Genomic DNA, 19,042 nt, shown 5'->3' with positions numbered 1-19,042 from the left:
TACGTTTTTTTATTTGTTTTTTTATCGGCAGTTGTAGAGGCGTTGCGTCAGTTAAATTTTGCAAAGTCGTATTCGCAATGTTTTCTGAATTATCCTGAAAAAGTAACAAAATAATCATTTTCAGGTCTCAAATACATCAGAAGAATGGCTGGAGCATTCAAAACAATTTGGGGAAAAATGGAACTTTCCTCATTGCGTTGGGGCTTTTGACGGCAAGCATGCTGTAATACAAGCACCCCCCCCGGCAGTGGAAGTTATTAGGGGAGAAGGGGGCACCTTTCAACAAATTTATAATGATTGCATCTTTTTCCTCATTAGAACGCAATCGTTTGTTCTACTATATAATTTCATCGTATATGTTGGTCAACTTTCAGTAGTTAAATTTAAGATTTGGCATAAAAAAGATATTTTACAATAATTTTTAGCAGGTCATACCAAATGTTCAAATGTGCTCCTCAATGGGGCACATCTGAACATAGTAAGGGGCAGATTTGAACATAAGAAATAAGATTCCAGAACTTTTGCATTATTCAGTCAACTGATCTACATAAAAGATATAAGTTTTGAGGGCTATCGTATGTTATATTGAGAATGGTTAAACTTGAAGTAAAGTAGAGATGAGGTCCTCTCGGTACCGTTGGCGTTAGACGGAGGTTGTAATTTGCGAACAATATCCCCAATTTCCACAATGCTGGTGTCGTCTATAAGAGGAAAATGAAATTGTTGTCCTTTCTTTCTTAAGAACTGCACTTCTAATGTACTATATCCAATTTTTTCTTTTATTTGACCAACGTAATGTACCACAGTTTTTTTCGTATAAAACTTCACCAGAACATAATCGTTTAATGATAAATTTTTATATTCAACTTCATCATCTGATTCACTCTCTATATTTTCTTCTGAAAAAGGACCGTCCGAATCATCGTGGATAGAGAATGTTTCACTTTCACTAGATGTTTCTTCATTATTTACAACTTGTTTTGTTATATTTTTCCTTTTCTGTTTTAAGAGTGTGTCGCTTCCTCCATCAAATACTTTTTTTATAACCTTTCTTTTCTTCTGTTGGTCAATGGTTTTCTCTCTAATCTCTAGTTCCAAAGCTTCCTTCTCGGGTGTTTCTGTCAGAATTTTTGAGCGACCCCTCTTTCTTCCACGAGACTTCTCATTTCTGAGTGGTGCTTTGGGGTAAGGACGTACACTATCTGGAGAAATAACTGAAGGGAAATTAGAAAATTCAGAATCCTGATTGTGGATCGTTGGCACAGACAATTCTACAGCTCCGCAAGAAGAAGTTGAGGGAGGCTCAAAAGTATGGTTCTCAGTGACACCAGATGAAGTGGACGGAAGTTCTTCATTTTGTTGAGGTAACGAAGAGTTTGTGAGCTGCTTAGATGACTTATGAACATCTACAGTAGGAGGTCTATCAGTAATAGCTGATGCGTCGAAATCTTCATCTGTAAACGTGTTTCTATTCAAAGGATATATTCCTGTTCTTCGAAAACCAGAAACTATATTGTTCATCGTGAATGAATTCTGAAATGCTTTGCCTGCCAGTTCAACAATATTATGGATTGTGATAGTTTTTCCGGGATGAGCAATCATCCAGTCATTCGAGGCTATCTTATATTTTCTTTTGAAGGGTCCATATGCAGATACATCCAGCGGCTGCAGACGATGTGAGCAATGGGGAGGAAACGTTACTATTACTATTCCATTATCCCTTGCATATAATATCCCCTCCAATGAACAATGGCTTTCATGGTTGTTGTGTGTAGTGTGAAGAACTTTGAGAATTTCACGTAAATATATTTGAATAATAATATCGACAATATATTTGAATAACATGCGAGAGATAAATCAAAATGATGTGTACGTCTCTTCGACTTGTAGTGGACTGTTCCGGGCCGATGTGAAACTCGTTCCTCGCCTCTCCCCGCTACGGCTCAGTTGTAACTGTCTGCAGTGGAATGTGGACAGGGTCGTAATCGGCACAACATGGCCCCCGCCTTGAAACACTCCAGGGTTTCAAAATGGGTTAGAGTTGATGCGGCAGAATGCAGATTTTAACTACGGGACGTTTTAGTTCTCCGGTGGTGGTTTTGATGGTTACAGAACGTATGACACCATCGATACCTTTGTGGATTTGTAAAATTCTGCCCATCTTCCATTTCAGTGGTGGTAGACCATCCTCCTTAACGAGTACCATAAGACCAATTTTGATCAGCTGAGGATGTTGCATTTTCCACTTCACTCGTGTTTGAAGATTGGAAACATATTCCTTTGTCCATCTAGACCAAAAGTGTTGGACGATTTGCTGGGTCCTTTGGAATCTTGAGAGACGATTCTCCTTGAGGTTCAATAAGCTCGGTTCTGGTAGCGCTGTCAGGCTTTCACCAATTAGAAAATGTGCCGGGGTGAGAGGAGTTAGGTCATTGGGGTCAGTTGAAATAGGATAAAGCGGTCGGGAATTAAGACACGCTTCAATTTGACATAATACGGTGTAAAATTCTTCAAAATTTAAGGATGCATTGCCCATTACTCGTTTTAAGTGATACTTGGTAGACTTCACGCCTGCCTCCCAAATACCACCAAAATGTGGTGCATTAGGGGTAATAAAATGCCATTGAATACCTTCAGTTGTGAGATGTTCAGTAATATTTTTCTTGTAGGAATCAAAGAAAAGTTTTATTTCATTATTGGCGCCTACAAAGGTGGTACCGTTGTCCGAATAGATTTCTGAGCATTTACCTCGCCTGGACATAAAACGCCGTAGACATGCCAAAAAACATTCTGATGTTAGATCGCTCACGACTTCTAAATGTAAAGCCTTCGTTGAAAAGCAGACAAATAATGCAATATATGCCTTGAAAGTTTTGAAATTTCTTCCCTTTCTATCACGTAGTTGAAACGGTCCCGCATAATCCACTCCCGATATAGAAAATGGGCGTGACGGAGTCATTCGCGACGGCGGAAGATTAGCCATTATGTACTCTTGTGTTTAAGCCTTACACCGGAAGCATCGCACGCATTCGTGTACAACCCTTTTTACTTTTTACTTTCTCTTATTGATGCCAAAAGGGCTTGAGGACCTGTGTGAAGAAGCCTAATGTGTTCCTGACGCACAATTGTTAGGGTAAAATGACAATTTGAAGGTAGGACTGCTGGATGTTTCTTTAAATAGTTATAGTTAGACTGTTGTAATCGTCCACCCACACGAATAATCTTATTCGTGGTATCGTAAAAAGGATTTAGGCTCAAAATTTTACTCTTTTTGGGAAGTAATTTAGATTGTGATAGTTTTCGAAAATCATCAGGAAAGTAAACCCTCTGTATAATATGAATAAGAAAGTATAACGATTCATCAAGCTCAACTGTTTTTAAGGTACCTTGACGTTTAGGATCATTTCTGTGTTTAATATTGTTCAAAAACCTCAAAAAATAGGCAAAGATACGTTGCAACTTCATTATAGAAGAGCGTGATTCAATGAAGTTTAAAATATAGCCGAGAAAGCCATCGTTTGTGTTAACGAAAGATACAGTCTTATTACGCACTTCAGGAAGTTCGAAAGATTGAATAGAATTTTCAAGTTCCTTTGATGGCCAATTGAGTTCACACTGAACAAGCCATGAAGGACCGTGAAACCAGAGTTCAGACTTTGTCAGATCGATTGGCGATACTCCACGCGATAGTAAATCAGCTGGATTATCCTGCGATTTGACGTGTTTCCATGACTTAGAATTCGAAATATTCTGTATTTTTGCAACCCGATTGGCTACGAACGTTTTTAGAATATGTGGAGACGTGTTTATCCATGAGATGCATATCGTGGAGTCACACCAATAAATGATTTTTTCAATGTTCCAACTAGATGAACGTGCCTTGTCTACAAGCTCGGCTAGAAGCAGTGCTCCAGACAATTCCAATCTAGGTATTGTTAACACCTTTAGAGGTGCAACGCGAGTTTTTGCACAATATAGATTGGAAGTACAGTTGCCGAGTGTATCGGAACATCTTATATAGATACAAGCGCCGTAAGCGGTTTGTGAAGCATCGCAATACCCGTGGAATTGTACAGATACAGGGTTGGGACATGATGCTTGTCGCGGTATTTTTATCGAGTTTAGGCACTGCAATTGAGATTGATAATTCGACCATTCAGTATGTAGGTTGCTGGGAAGTGACTCATCCCATGACAACTTGAGTTTCCAGAGTTCTTGTAGAATAATTTTTGCCCTAATTGTAACAGGTGAAAGAATCCCAAGAGGGTCAAAAATCTGAGCGGTTAGTGATAATATCTGACGTTTTGAAATTTTAGAACCATGTTGAGAAGTATTGATACAGTATTGGAGACAGTCATCTATCGGATTCCATAGTAATCCGAGTGTTTTATTTTGATCCCTGTCACCTATGTGTAAGAGATCAGGATTACAATCAAGAAGCAAATGTTTATTATTTGATATCCATTTTCTCAATGGAAAACCGTAGGAGAGTAGAAGTTTAGAAATATTTTCTTTAATATAATTGATCTCCTCTACAGTGTCACCACCAGTGAGAAGATCATCGACGTAAAAGTCGTGTAAAATAATGTCAGCAATTTTTGGAAACTCATGCTTGTTAAGATGTGCAACTTCTTGCAGTGATCTGATAGCCAGAAACGCTGAAGATGCCAAACCATACGTGATTGTGTTCAATTCGTAAACCTGAATTTCACTTTCAGGATGGAAACGCCATAATATCTTTTGGAAATCGCGTTGTGATTCATGGACAAGCACTTGACGGTACATTTTTGTTATGTCTGCACTCAGAACATAATTGTGTTGTCGAAATCTCAATAGAATATGAAATAAATTATCTTGAATGGTGGGTCCTACCATCATGATATCGTTAATTGATATACCAGTCGTGGTTTTAGCGGATCCATCAAAGACTACTCTCAATTTTGTAGTTGTCGAATCTTTCAATACGCAATGATGCGGAAGAAAGAAACCTGAATCGTCACTTTGATGTTCAGCTAAAGACATGTGACCGAGTTGAATATATTCTTCAATGAACTGGTGATATTGTACCTTTATGTTGGGATTTCTTTCAAGTTTTTTCTCAAGATTGCGAAACCTGTTTTCGGCTATTGTTTTAGACTGACCGAGAACAAATTCATTTTGTTTAAATGGAATTGTTACTACAAAGCGACCGTCTATGGTTCTCTGTATGGTTTCCTTGAAGTGTTTCTCACAATAGTTTTCTTCATCGGATAGGAATGAAATTTTTGGAAATTCCTCTAACTCCCAAAATTTTGCAATTTGAGATTCTAAATTATGTGTTGAAATACAGCTGTGGTAAGTTTTGAAACTTTCACTTGCAGTACGTAAAGGACCTGATACTAACCATCCCAATTTAGTTTTTTGTAGTGTTGGAAGACCATCGCCAAGTTTTATTTGACCAATACTCAAAAGATCCTAAAATGTGTCTGCCCCTATCAATATGTCTATGGGAGCAGGTTTATCGAAATGTGGATCAGCCAAATTCAGTTTACCCGGAATATTCATTTTTGTTGAATGTAAAGATGAGGAAGGCAAGTAGCTCGTTATTTGAGGCAGAACTATACAAGAAATTGTTTTTTCAAAATTATTAATATTAGATCTGAACCTGAGTGAAACAGAAAATTGTACCTTATTACTCATTTGGTTTATACCAGTGACTGACATATTGATTGAATGCCTTTTCAAACGTAAGATATTGGACATTTTTTCTGAAATAAAATTCACCTGGCTCCCACTATCAAGCAGAACTCTACAATAATGTGTGTTATTAAATTCATCAAAAACTTTAATTATTGCAGTAGAGAGTAATACCTGAGGAGGAGTAGATAAACTAGTAGTTAATGTATGTTGTAAGTTAAATTCATCGGCATCTACATTAGACGCGCCCGAATTATTTAAAGTTATGTCATTAACAGGTTTACCACTCTCCCCTACCCGGTTGTTTTCGAAATGTAACATACTATGGTGTATCTTTCCGCACCTTCTACAACCCGCTGACTTACACTCCTTTGTGCGGTGATTAGAGCCCAAACAATTTATACACAGTCTCAGACGTTTTGCTGTACTCAATCTTTCGACTGCCGTCAATTTAATAAATTCCGAACATAAATACAGCGTGTGATTATTTTTGCATGAAGGGCAAACTATTTTATTTGAGCTTGTAGCGAAAGATTTTGCTTGTCTTTGCGATTGTTTCATAATACGCTTAGATCCTTCCCCGCGTTCAGAATCTAGAGATAATAGAATTTGACATCGTTCTTTCAAAAACTCTAACAGGTCTTTACGAGTTGGTATATTTTTCGAATCAGTTCGAGATTCCCATTCACGTTTTGTCGTTTTATCAAATTTTGTTGTTGCCAGATGTACAATTAAGTCATCCCATTGGTCTATAGGACGTTTCAACACTTCCAAGGCATTCAGATTTTTTTCAATACCATCAAGTAATGAATTCAATCCATAATATGACTCTTCTTTAAGTGAAGGTATTTCAAAAAGAGCTTTTACATGGTTTTTGATCAATGCTTGTTCATCTTCAAATCTATCTTTCAGTAAATTCCATGCAACTTCATAGTTGTCGTTGCATATTTGTAACGACGCAATTTTTTCCGCGGCATTTCCTTCTAAAGAAAGACGCAAATAGTGAAATTTTTGAACGTTAGACATAGTTTGATTGTCATGAATGATTGACTTGAAACTATCCCGAAAAAACAACCATTGATCAAGTGAGCCATCAAAAGTAGGTAATTTGAGTTGTGGTAAACGAAAGTTTGAATTATTATCGTTGGCTAAGTTACTATTAGTACCAGAATTCTGTGATATGCTATCGTTAGCGATCTCTTTTGAAGTTATAAATTTTTTAACAGCAGAGGTAATTGCATAAAAATCGTTTTCGAACTTTCCCCTTTCAATAAAATGGATAGTGAGATGATTAGTTTCGAAATCCGCGTCATCAGCTTCAATTGTAAGTTGAGCGAGGTTAAATTCCTCCAAAAGTTCCTCGGCTTTGTTAAGCCGACGTTGTAAATCGTCGAGATCGACATTATCACGGTCCTTGACCGAGTGGAAGTAATTCGTGAATCTCGTCAAAGAACCTTTTATACTAGTCCGTTTTATTTTATTTATGTTAGACATGCTGTACCTGAATAACGAAACGCGTTGTATCTACCAAGTATCAAGTGCGGTTCAGCGAATATAAGTTTATTTTATGTCAAATAAATTCGCGTAGAGTAGGAATGAAGTGAAAAAAGGAAGGCACTAACCTGTTGCTATGTCGAAAATATTCAGCAAACTGCTTCTTCCATTCGTGCTCGAAAAACCATGATGTGTGTAGTGTGAAGAACTTTGAGAATTTCACGTAAATATATTTGAATAATAATATCGACAATATATTTGAATAATATGCGAGAGATAAATCAAAATGATGTGTACGTCTCTTCGACTTGTAGTGGACTGTTCCGGGCCGATGTGAAACTCGTTCCTCGCCTCTCCCCGCTACGGCTCAGTTGTAACTGTCTGCAGTGGAATGTGGACAGGGTCGTAATCGGCACAACAATGGTTGTCCATAACAATAAGAATTGGATCTTGTTTAGTGCATTTTGTATGATTCACTATATGCTCCAGAGTTTTTAGGAATAGTTGTGCAGTCATCCACCCACTACTCGGACTATTTACTAAGCCTAGACTTCCGGGTGGTGCACCATTCATGAAAGTATCATGAAATCTAGCTCTCGGAAATATGAAAACGGGCGGAATAGTATTGCCTGATGCACTAATAATGCCAACCATTGTAACCAGCGTTCCGCGCTCCCCAGAAACTGCTTGTCCCACCTGTTTCACACCCTTTTTAGTAATTACGTTGGGAGCCTGTACCACTGTCAACACACCTGTTTCATCTAAGTTATATATTCTACTTGGTAAAAATGAATACTTCTGAAGGGCTCGACTGTAGTTGTCATAGAATGTATCAACATTTGCTTTATGGAAGCTGGTAGCTCTTGAAAGACTTGTATTTTCTGGCTTTCGTAATGAAAGCTCCGTGTGCCTCCTCATAAAACCTTGAATCCAGTCAATACCAGCTGTCTTATTTGCAACTCATGAATTGGGAATATTTCTTTCTAGCTTCAGAGCATAATCGTAAGCCAATGTTCGTAGCATTTGATAGGTTAAACCATAGTTCATTCGAGCACATGATAAAGTATATTTGACGAGAAGTTCTTCTTGCTCATTACTGAATATCTGCCGGAACGTATGCTTTGATGAGAACATTTCAGCGTCTTCTTTTTGTGCAGTATTACCCACTAGCTTCTTCAATCTATAAAAAAGTGCAGTGTGAGTCACTCCATAAACTTCGGCGGCCTTTCTTAATGATAAATCCTTCTTTTTGACACTTTTGATGGCCCTTTGCATGTCCTCCTCGGAAAATTCTGGTTTAGTACGTTTTTTAAGATATTTTCTCACCATTATGAAGAACCTAGAATAATTTTATCACAATTATTCCAGGATTAGATAACTACTATACTAAAAAAAAATTGCTTAATTTGATTCAGAACAACTCGGGGCACAATCGAACATCGTTCAAATGTACCCCGCTTATGCTGTTCAAATGTGCCCCAAGCAATAAAAATCTTTTAAGTAGAAATAATAAAAAAATTGAGTTATATTACCTTTCAAGAACGTCCTCTCTAGTATTTATTGACAATAAGTTACACGATAAAATCTTGAAATACTTAGGAATTTCCCGTACTTTTAGTTTAATTCATAAAATTATACTCGTCCAGTCTTACAATTTGTTATCACAAAACTATACATCCACTTGCTATCCTAACGATCAACGGACTGACTTGCAACGCATCTATGGCGCGTTCAGAACTTCCCGAACAGTGATGCCAAGGCGAAATAAAGTAGGATATATTTATGAATTTGACATAATTTCAATTGTTCAAATGTGCCCCCGTTCAAAGGTGCCCCCTTCTCCCCTACTATAATTATAAAGGTACAAATAGCATTGTCCGCATGGCACTTGCTAACGCAAATTATAGAATTATATACGCTAATATTGGCGCTAATGGAAGAATATCTGATGGAGAAATTTTTAACGACTGTGGTTTATCAACAGCTCTACAAGAAAATTTAAAAAATTTGCCCCCTCCAGAGCCATATGTAGTAGTTGCAGATGATGCATTTGCCTTTAAACCATATTTAATGAAACCATATCCATTCCGAAATCAACCCGGCATTAATCGTGTTTATAATTATCGTGTTTCAAGAGCAAGACGAATAGTTGAAAGTGTATTTGGGATCATGGCTACAAGATTTCGAATTTTAATAAAACCAATTGCACTTGCACCGGAAAAAGTAAAAACAATTGTAACAACAATATGTGTCCTTCATAATTTTCTTATGTCCCGTAACATGTCTACTAATCTGTATGCTCCGCCAGGCACTTTCGATGCTGAAAATGAAAAGGAAACTGGCGTAATGAAGGATTACCAACAGAAAATCTGTTACCGCTGCAATACGGAAATGCTCACAATTACTCAGTGACTGCTAAAGAAATTCGAGAGGAATTTCGTGATTATTTTATGTCGACCGAAGGGAAAGTTTCCTTGGCAATACAAGTATATTTAAAATTGTAAAAGAATTATTTACCAACAAAAAAATAAAATACACTTAATTTAAAAAGGATTTTAGTTTACTTACCAAGTTATCCTCGGTCTCAGCCACTTCATTCTGATTGATAAGGAATTTTAATACTTCAAAATATTCTCAAGAACTTTTGTAGATTTCGTCTGTCTCTTGACCACTTTTTCTTTTTACAATTTTTTTTATATTCTTGGTTAGTTTGGGTGCGAATATTGTGAAGTTTCCGCTGAATTTCCGTCTCGTTTGAGTTAAATTTTTCGGCTATGATTTTTAGCGCTTTTTGTTTTTTTATTCTATCCCTATAAATTTTTGATTTTATTTGCCATAATTCTGGAAATTCTTCAAACATTCCTATTAACGCATATGTCTCTTCCTTTGTCCATCCACGATTATCATCTTCCATATTTCTTTTTTCACTTGCAGTTGAACTTTCAACAAATCCGAAATAAATAGGTGATTCCTAGAGCACTCTCCTAACTTGTTTACACTGGTACAAGATTCTCACCGCAACCGCTTGCCGTAAATATTTTGACTTGCTGGGAGACTACTCTCAGAGAGTGTTTACATGCACAAGTTTAGGTGGAAGTACTCTCGGACAGTGACTTGTGATAGTTTTACTTGCTCGTGTACATAAGGCATTAAGATGCATGTTCTCATATTCAATTCTTTAGCATTATCTACGGAACTTTTCATAGTTGTATAAATTGTGTTATAATCGCTTGGAGCTGCATTAATAAAAGGCAAAAAAATTATCGATGACACATCAAAATCATATGCATTAGTTAATAAATTCATAAATCCATTCCATCCGAGAAATTTGTTATTATTTTTGAACTTTAAATACGTCCAAAAAATATTTAATTGCCCATTTGTAGTAAATTTCTTGATATCCGGTTCAATTTCAGATAACTTAACTACCATCTTTAAAAATCCTAAACCTGTAGAAGCTGGATATATTTGCAGAGGGATATTTTCGTGTTTGATAAATTCAGATTCTGGTGGTAGTGTCTTCAGACGCTTGATAGGTCGTCGAGGTTGTATACCATCACTTGGAGTAACTATTTCAATGCTTCCCATATAATGGAACGTTCCCTTACCATCAATAATAGAGCATCAGCATTATCATGCACAAATTGAACGAAAGTGCCAGGTTTTATTTCTGGTGGAGATGTAAAAGTTGCTGAAGCTTCGTATAACGTAGCCTCTCTGTACGTAGCACAGAAGCCTAAAGAATGACATATATTTATTACTTTTTTAGAGCCAAATTTCCTATGAAGCATCACAACCAAAGTAATATGAAGTGGCGATAAAAAAGATCTTGGTCGTACAGCTGATATGATTGCATGCGCTATCGATTTACATTTCTTCTCATATCTCGGAATTGTTTCTGCATTATTTTTCTTTTAATAGTATTTCAGATAGTAAAAAATTGAAGATTTTGGAATTGATTCACCATTATCTTGAAGCATTTTGTCACTTGGTGTATAATTTTCATTATCGTACACTTGGGCTCTTATATCTCTCCGAATAATTTCGCTCGCCGCTTTCAGAATATGAAATTCTTCTTCTTTACCATTATATTTTTGATTGTACCAATTTTCTGTTAATACATCATGATTAATTTTTTTAAAACATATGATGGTATTGGACCCAAATTTAGTTGAAATGATAATATCATTGTGAAAGCGTCTATTAGTCGTTTTTCAATAGTTTTTTCATCCGGGATATGCTCTGGAGTGATGACGTTTTTCAACTCTTGCACGGTATTGTCAATCATCATTCTCTTCTATGCACTTGTATATTTGCTCCATTGCTGCATCTACCATCGAAATTCTCGGATTAATTTTCTTTTCAACATTACTGAAGTCAATTGAATTTTTCAGCAAATTATAACAATCCGAATGATATTTTGCTGCAAGTGTCTGTAAGTCGGTTATACCAGAAACCCTTTTATGGATATCTCTATAATAATCAGTTTTCTGGACGGTGATGGATTCATTTAAAGTTGGAGTGTTGATGTATGAAATCTGCCTACGCCGAGCTTTATTTAATTTTGCTTCTTTTGTTTTATCAGCTTCTTGTCTGTAATGGAAACAGTTTTTTTCCCAATTGAAGTTATTGAAATTCATGCTACTTCGAAGTTTTTTTTTTCGGAGGCGATAATGAGAGATTTTCACAGACCTTATTTTTAGACATTCCAAATTACTTTTTATTAATATATTTTTGTTGACAACTTGAATGAGCATAAACAAATTCAGTTTGTAGGTGAGGTAACAATCCATCTTGTCGTTCGGTTGAAGCAGCTTGTAAAGAGGTTTACTCCTCTACTAATTTTTATCATTTCACCTAAATTTGAATTTGTTTCGGGAGATGAACCCAGGTGTATACATATTATGCAGCTATTTTCATCAGCCATGCTGCTAGCCGTTGGCTTATCCGTTGTTCGAAATCTAATAAAAAACAATTAATAATTAATTAATTGCATTTGATTCATCATTATCATATTTTTTTATTATTGAAACAGATTTTTAATTTTCGATTTATATATTATTTAATTAATTCAATAATGAACTGTAGTTTTCAATCTAATCACTTACCAAATTAAGCAATACAAAATAATTTGTAATAGTTCAATATAAAAACGTCGTCTTCAATACACCTTCCAGTACAAAAATATACAAGAATTTTTCACCTAAAAACCAAATTTTCACTGTTATAGAAGCACAATATTCACAGAACACGTGTTACTCGCAACTAAACTAGCCGAGAAATTCTATTGTACATAGCAGCTCTCGCTCCGCTCTCCCCTCCACGTTTTTCTACCTGTTCGAGATCCCTACTGCTATTTTTATACACAGGTATCTTTGAAAAATGTTTCTATATGTCTACTCAGGTAAGATTTACGGCCGATTTCATAAAGAAACATAAAGGTTACTTTAACTTTAAATGATACTTCAATAAATATTTTTGATTTCATAACCAAGTTAAAGTGTCCTTCAAGCCAAAAACGTCCTCCAAAGTTAAAGTGTCGATTTCTCTACTTCAACTCGCTAAAGTGTCATTTAACTACAACATAACCTCAATTTTAATAATTGTTATTTGTTGTGCTACTCGCTACGTTTGCTAGTTTTGTGTTCGTTTAGGCATAATAATCATAAAAATATGAATAATTTTGAAACGTCTAGCTCAAGTTCATCTGATGAAGAATTTATTTATACTAGAAGACCAAAAGTATATAGGAAAAGAACAGACTGCTTCGAAAAATATGATGAGCTTGACTTTTACCAACGTTTTCGCTTAAAAAAACAAACTGTTTTGTATCTACTAGATGAAATAAAAGAGCAAATTCAGTTACCTACTAAAATTTTTATTAATAACAGAATTATAAAAAAAAATATTTATTTTTTAGAGGTGGGTGCATTACACCATTACAACAATTATTGTTGACTTCAAGATTCTACGCATCAGGAAATATGCAAATAATCGTATCAGAATTTATGGGAGTGTCTAGAAGTTCAGCTAGCAGGATTATCAAAAAGGTGTCTATTGCTATTGCCTCACTAGCCCGACAACACATTCGCATGTATAAAAATAAAAGAGAATTGGAAGAAGCAGTTGAAAAATTTTATGAAATAGTTTCATTTCCCAAGACCATTGGAGCAATTGATTGCACATTGGTTAAAATTGATTCTCCCGGTGGAAATGATGCAGAAATATTCAGATGTAGAAAATCTTATTTTGCATTAAATGTTCAGACAGTAAGCGATGCTAAATATTGTTGTGAGATGGCCAGGATCGGTGCATGACCAAACAATTTTTAATAATAGCAGTTTAAAGCAAACATTTGAAAATGGTGTATTTGGTCAGTATATGCTAATTGGTGACAGTGGATATTCTCTAAAGCCATATCTTATGACTAAGTTACAACAAACTAGAACACCTGCTGAAAATTTATACAATGAGTCTATAATAAGGACTCGAAATGTAGTAGAGCGTCAATACGGTTTATGGAAAAGACGATTTCCCGTTTTGAGGTTTGGCATGAGACTAAAACTAGAAACCACAATGGCAGTAATAGTCGCAACTGCAGTTCTTCATAACATTGCCATTGATATGAATGATAACTTTACTGATGAAGATGAAATAGAGGAAGACGATGAGGATGTATTACCTCCCATGGAAAATAATTCAAATATAGCAGAAAATATAAGGAATTTGATAATTAATGAACATTTTGCTAGATTGTAAATACTAATAATAATTAAAAATCAGTTTTATGAAACATTTAATTTATTTAATTGTTTTTCTTTTAATTTGATTTCTAAATCCAATAAAGTCATTTTTTTTTAAATGTTCTTCTTCTCTCTCCCTTCTCCTTGATCTCTCCTTCTCCTCTGCTTCTACCGTATATTCAAGAAGCTCCTTTTTCTTTTTATAATAATCTTCTTTTGCATTATATAACGGGTTTATTTTGGTTGGGTGTAGTTTTCCGTTGGCTTTTCTTTTAAATTATTAGGTGCATAACTACTCCAATCGATTTTTTTCTTAATATGCGTTTGCTGGGAACAGACGTTATATAATAAAAATTACAACTGTACCACACACAATTCAAAACTCACTTTTTTACTATACATGCTTCCTGAAGCTGTCACTGATCTAGGAGGTGATATCTGGTTCTCCTCCAATACAATTTCTTCAGTAAATTCAGGCACTATCTAAAAGCAAATGTACTATTACATTTTTTGAGGTCCTAACTTAAATATTAGCTTTAATCAGCATAACAAATTAAAAGGTTTGGGAAAAAAAGTTTTTGGCTTTCTACCATCTTGATACAAAAAAAATGTAGGTATCTTCTAAAGAAAGTAAGGAAGTAATCAATTTGAAAATAAGTAACTCTATACATAGATGTGTAGATCATGCAAAGAAACAATTTTCAGACACATACTGGAGGGTAGCCCTCCTGAAACAGCTACTTCCATATGAACATTGAATTACACGACAGAAAAAAATTCTTTCGAAACAAATACTTTTATATGAATACTGAATTATACAGAAGATACTTTGTAATGTAATTCAATGTTTATATGAAAATAGCTGTTTCAGGAGGACTTCCTTCCTTTTTGTATCTGAAAGTTGTTTCTTTGCATGATGTACACATCCATGTATATAGTTACTTATTTTCAAATTGATTACTTCCTTCCTTTCTTTGGAAGATTCCCACATAATTTTTGTATCAAGAAGGAGTAGTAGAAAGCCAAAAAATTTCTTTCCCAAAAATTAATCACTCCTTCAATTCAAAATAAAAGATCTTTCCGAACTATGGATTAGTAGTGAAAAAAATCTATAACTTACTGATTGCGTAGAAATCTCTGACATTTCATCTTTGGCTTCTCCTGCTGCAATTGTTGTCATTTCTGAATCCTGTAATAACATATTCAGAATAATTAATATTATACAAGTATATTCCCAAGAGAAAAAATAACAAATTTATCTTGACAACTATTAACAGGTTACTAATATATTATCATTTAAAAAACGGTATATTTACTTACAACAAATTGTTGAGGATATTCTTTTAGAAGTTCTTCCTTTAAAACTGAAGATCCTATAATATCACATACAATTTTATTGCCCTAACCAATACAGATAAAATCATGAAAGAAATAATGTTTCTAACCATTAACCAAATTTTAGTTTGGTAACTGTTGAAACAAAATGATTTGGTTATAAAAAAATGTAATTACATTTATGAAATCGCTATCCAAACCCACCACCGTTTTCATATTTATTATATTTAGGGTTGCTTCTGTTACAGGATCTAAATCAATTTTTATTGCGGGACCACCCCCTGTTTCCGTCATATATGATTTTTGTTTCGCCATATCCTTTCTAGCTTTTGTTTTCAGATTATCAGGTTTTGCTTTAATCTGAGATATACTTCTCACTTGTATATTTCTGGAGTTGAAGCTGGAAAGTACTTTGCGCCATGCCTCTTCCTAAAATCATATTTAAATTTATTTATATTGAGGTATCTAACCACATAAATATATATAGTTTTAATTTATTATTTCAAGCTCACACCCTTCATCCTTGATGAAGTAAAATTAGGGTTATGATTACATTAACATGTATTCTACAATAAATAAAATACACACAAAAAATTGCTTGTACTTGTAATACATACTTTTTCTGCATTAGTTACTTTATTAGTAGTTTTGCATTCTAAAATATGCTTGAATTTTTCAATTTCTTGTATTAAATTCATTTCTTCCTCCCGAGAAAAATTTGACGAGCGAACTTTCTTATTATTATTTAACATTTCCATTTCTGTCCAAATAAATCGTCCTCACAAATACAAATAACAAAAACATCAAACACCACAACTCTTAACCTTACTTATTCAAACACTGAACTTAAATACTCGCCAAATATGACAAATCTTGTCAAAATCCATGAATTCCAGGTTAACCAACATCTTAAAAATTACTTAAAAGATACTTTATGGAAAGGGCACTTTAATATTAATTATGAAACCAAATGACGGCAACAGCTACTTTAAAGGGGACTTTAGTGTAAAGTCTCCTTTCGGTAAAGTGGACTTTAGATATTGATTATGAAATCGGCCGTTAACATATAAATAAAAAAAATACTGTTTAAAGTGAAAATATATGGTCAAACATTAATTTTGTATAATAATTTTATAATAATTAATCTGTTCGAGATCCCTACTGCTATTTTTATACACAGGTATCTTTGAAAAAGGTTTCTATATGTCTACTCAGGTAAGATTTAACATATAAATAAAAAAAATACTGTTTAAAGTGAAAATATATGGTCAAACATTAATTTTTTTATAATAATTCGTTTAAACAATGAAAAAATGGAGTGCACAAAAAATTTTGGGTAAACATTGCAATTTATAGTTTAAAAAACAATATCCCACATCGATCATATTAATTCATTCACTATAACTCTGATCCGAGGTGAAAACCCCCAGGCGATCCACTACTAGGTTTTTAATATGAACCATGGGTGCATAATATGGGCTTGAGCAGTAAATAATCACAGTTAATAATATTTTATATTATTATTATCATTCTTTTATAGGAATAGATTACCGTCGTAAATCAGTCTCGATCAACAAAAAATAGAATAGTACTTATATCCATACTAATATTATGGTACTTAAATAAAATTATAAAGTTACGGTAAAAAAAATTATAACAAAGCTAATCACTGCAAAATTCACATAAGAAGTGGACACTATCGACACCAGCACATTCTTCATGTGCCCATTGCTCACAAGAAGAACATTGTACCCACTGTTCTCCTTGAGTATCATCGGAGAAGAGACTGTCACAATATAAACATGTTGTTGACTTCGATCGGGGCTTTCATCTGTAAGATCGTTGACTGAATAGTTACTGTCTTCGGACGTAGATGATGCTCTATTAACCTTGTTTGGTATTTTTATTTGCTTTGTCTTTTTTAGTTGTTTTCTTTTGCTTTTTGGCCTTTTCTTTGGTGCAGACTTCTGCTTCTGACCTACAACACTCCTCTTCTTTTCTCTTGCTTTTGCCTTCTTTTCATAAAGCTCTAATTTCTTCGTAACATTTCTTTTTTTCTTTGATTCTGCTTCACTTTTAGTCTTTATTGACGTCTCTAAACAAAGTTTATATGGCGACGATGTCAAAATTGTAAATTTGGTTCCCTTTCTTCCCCTGTTATTAGATTTTTTTCTTAACTGTGGTACTGGAAACAATTGTTTAGGAGACAAATAAGCAACGGATGTAGAAGGACCAGGGTTTACGTCTATGTTAATTTCAGTGGATGGAAGAACTGAAGCTGCTACTTCAATTTCGGGAGATTCTTGTTCTGAAGGCAGTAGGGGAGAGTGGGGTCAATTGTTACAATTTTGACAACGTACGATTTTGCTGCAAATTAAATATTATATTTTGATCAAACGAAGTTCTACTAAAATAAGCATTCTTTATTAACCCATTTGATCCCAAGTAAAAGAAAAATATAAAAACACGTGTTTCAGTCAAAAAATCTTTATTATTTCACATTCTAAAATGAGTTTTCGTAATAATTAACATTGAAAAAAACAACGGCACAAAAATACGGGATGGTTCATACACGCACCACTGGTAATGAAAGTGAAAAAATATATTTTTTGAATTTTACAAAAACGAGTCCTGAGCATCAAAATCCTCATAGAGAGTGATCACTATACAGTTAAATATAAAATAAAATAGTTAGGTTCCAACAAGATAAAAAATAATGTGGTAATCTTAGTTTACTAAGTGGTGCACGAACGAACCACTGGTTAGAAGTAGTAATCAAATAATCTACCTCTGGTGATATTTTGCGAAGCATGATACGTGCAAATGTTCGTTACATTTTTGACAAATGAATATTGAGTGGTTATGACATACTCTACATCTTCTTCGAGCTTTAGTTTCATGAGCTATAAGAACATGGCCAATGTTATCGAAACGAATTTCAGCAACAGGGCGAGGGACATTTCTTTCAACGTATACTCTTTCATTTTTCAAGAGACGTAGAGCAACGTATGACTTGAATTCGATTTGTGACATTTTTGTTCGATTAGCCACATTATAGAGCTTCCAAGCATTGACAACTATACTATCTATAGCATTTCGAAATATGGGCCACCACCATTTCTTCCCTAATACTCTACATCTATAATTTGCAATACCATTATCATGGAGGTCAACCCCTCCCATGGATCTATTGTATTCGGTAATGGTATGAGGCTGGGTTACATTGATTTCTTTTCTCTCTTTTCGATTATATCGTTTTACGTGATGTATTGGTTGTACATTGAAAACGTTACTACAGACAGAAATTTTAGTGTTTTCCTCAAATGCAGAAACATAAGACCCTCGCTCCCGCTTAGAAAATTGTTTTGACTTTTCGAGTGGACAGTGTTGCGTTCTATTTTCTCGTATTGTTCCTGTCGCAAAATATCCATCATTTTTCAATTGTTCAAACAGTTGATATGAAGAAAAAAATTGTCAAAGAAAATTTGATGAGACATAGGACTATCAATCACAGAAAGAAGACTCATTACAACATCGCCACCAAGACCTAATTTCGAATGTTTCCCACTAGCCCCTGCATAGGGTAGAGAGTAGAATAAATATCCATCGGCTGAACAAATGCACCACAGTTTGAAACCAAACCTCACTGGTTTGCCTTTTATGAACATTTTGCAGGAATGTTTTCCATAATAGGGCACCATTTGTTCATCGATTGACAGATTATATGCGAAAACACCCCACTGTAGATTCTTCCTATTTATTGCATCTAAGAATGGCCTGACTTTAGCAAATTT

The 19,042-nt window shown here is 34.6% G+C and overlaps 2 protein-coding genes across 2 annotated transcripts; both read right to left on the bottom strand.

Moving 5' to 3' along the window:
• Nucleotides 1-2,035: 2,035 nt before the first annotated feature.
• On the bottom strand, nt 2,036-2,983 carry LOC141483189 (uncharacterized). Its single transcript, XM_074177663.1, has one exon. The coding sequence runs from the start codon at nt 2,981-2,983 to the stop codon at nt 2,036-2,038; it is 948 nt and encodes a 315-aa protein (XP_074033764.1).
• Nucleotides 2,984-3,045: 62 nt separating this feature from the next.
• Nucleotides 3,046-7,170, bottom strand: LOC111514694 (uncharacterized). The gene is made up of 2 exons (XM_074177662.1): nt 5,851-7,170; nt 3,046-5,454 (listed from the first exon to the last, which is right to left on the bottom strand). The coding sequence occupies exons 1-2, from the start codon at nt 7,168-7,170 to the stop codon at nt 3,046-3,048; spliced, it is 3,729 nt and encodes a 1,242-aa protein (XP_074033763.1).
• Nucleotides 7,171-19,042: the final 11,872 nt, after the last annotated feature.

This window comes from Leptinotarsa decemlineata, unplaced genomic scaffold (assembly GCF_025532065.1).
Source record: "Leptinotarsa decemlineata unplaced genomic scaffold, Ldec_3_MD MMD2_tig00003192_RagTag_RagTag, whole genome shotgun sequence".
Lineage (NCBI taxonomy): Eukaryota > Metazoa > Arthropoda > Insecta > Coleoptera > Chrysomelidae > Leptinotarsa > Leptinotarsa decemlineata.
This window is presented reverse-complemented; position numbering and strand designations above follow the sequence as displayed.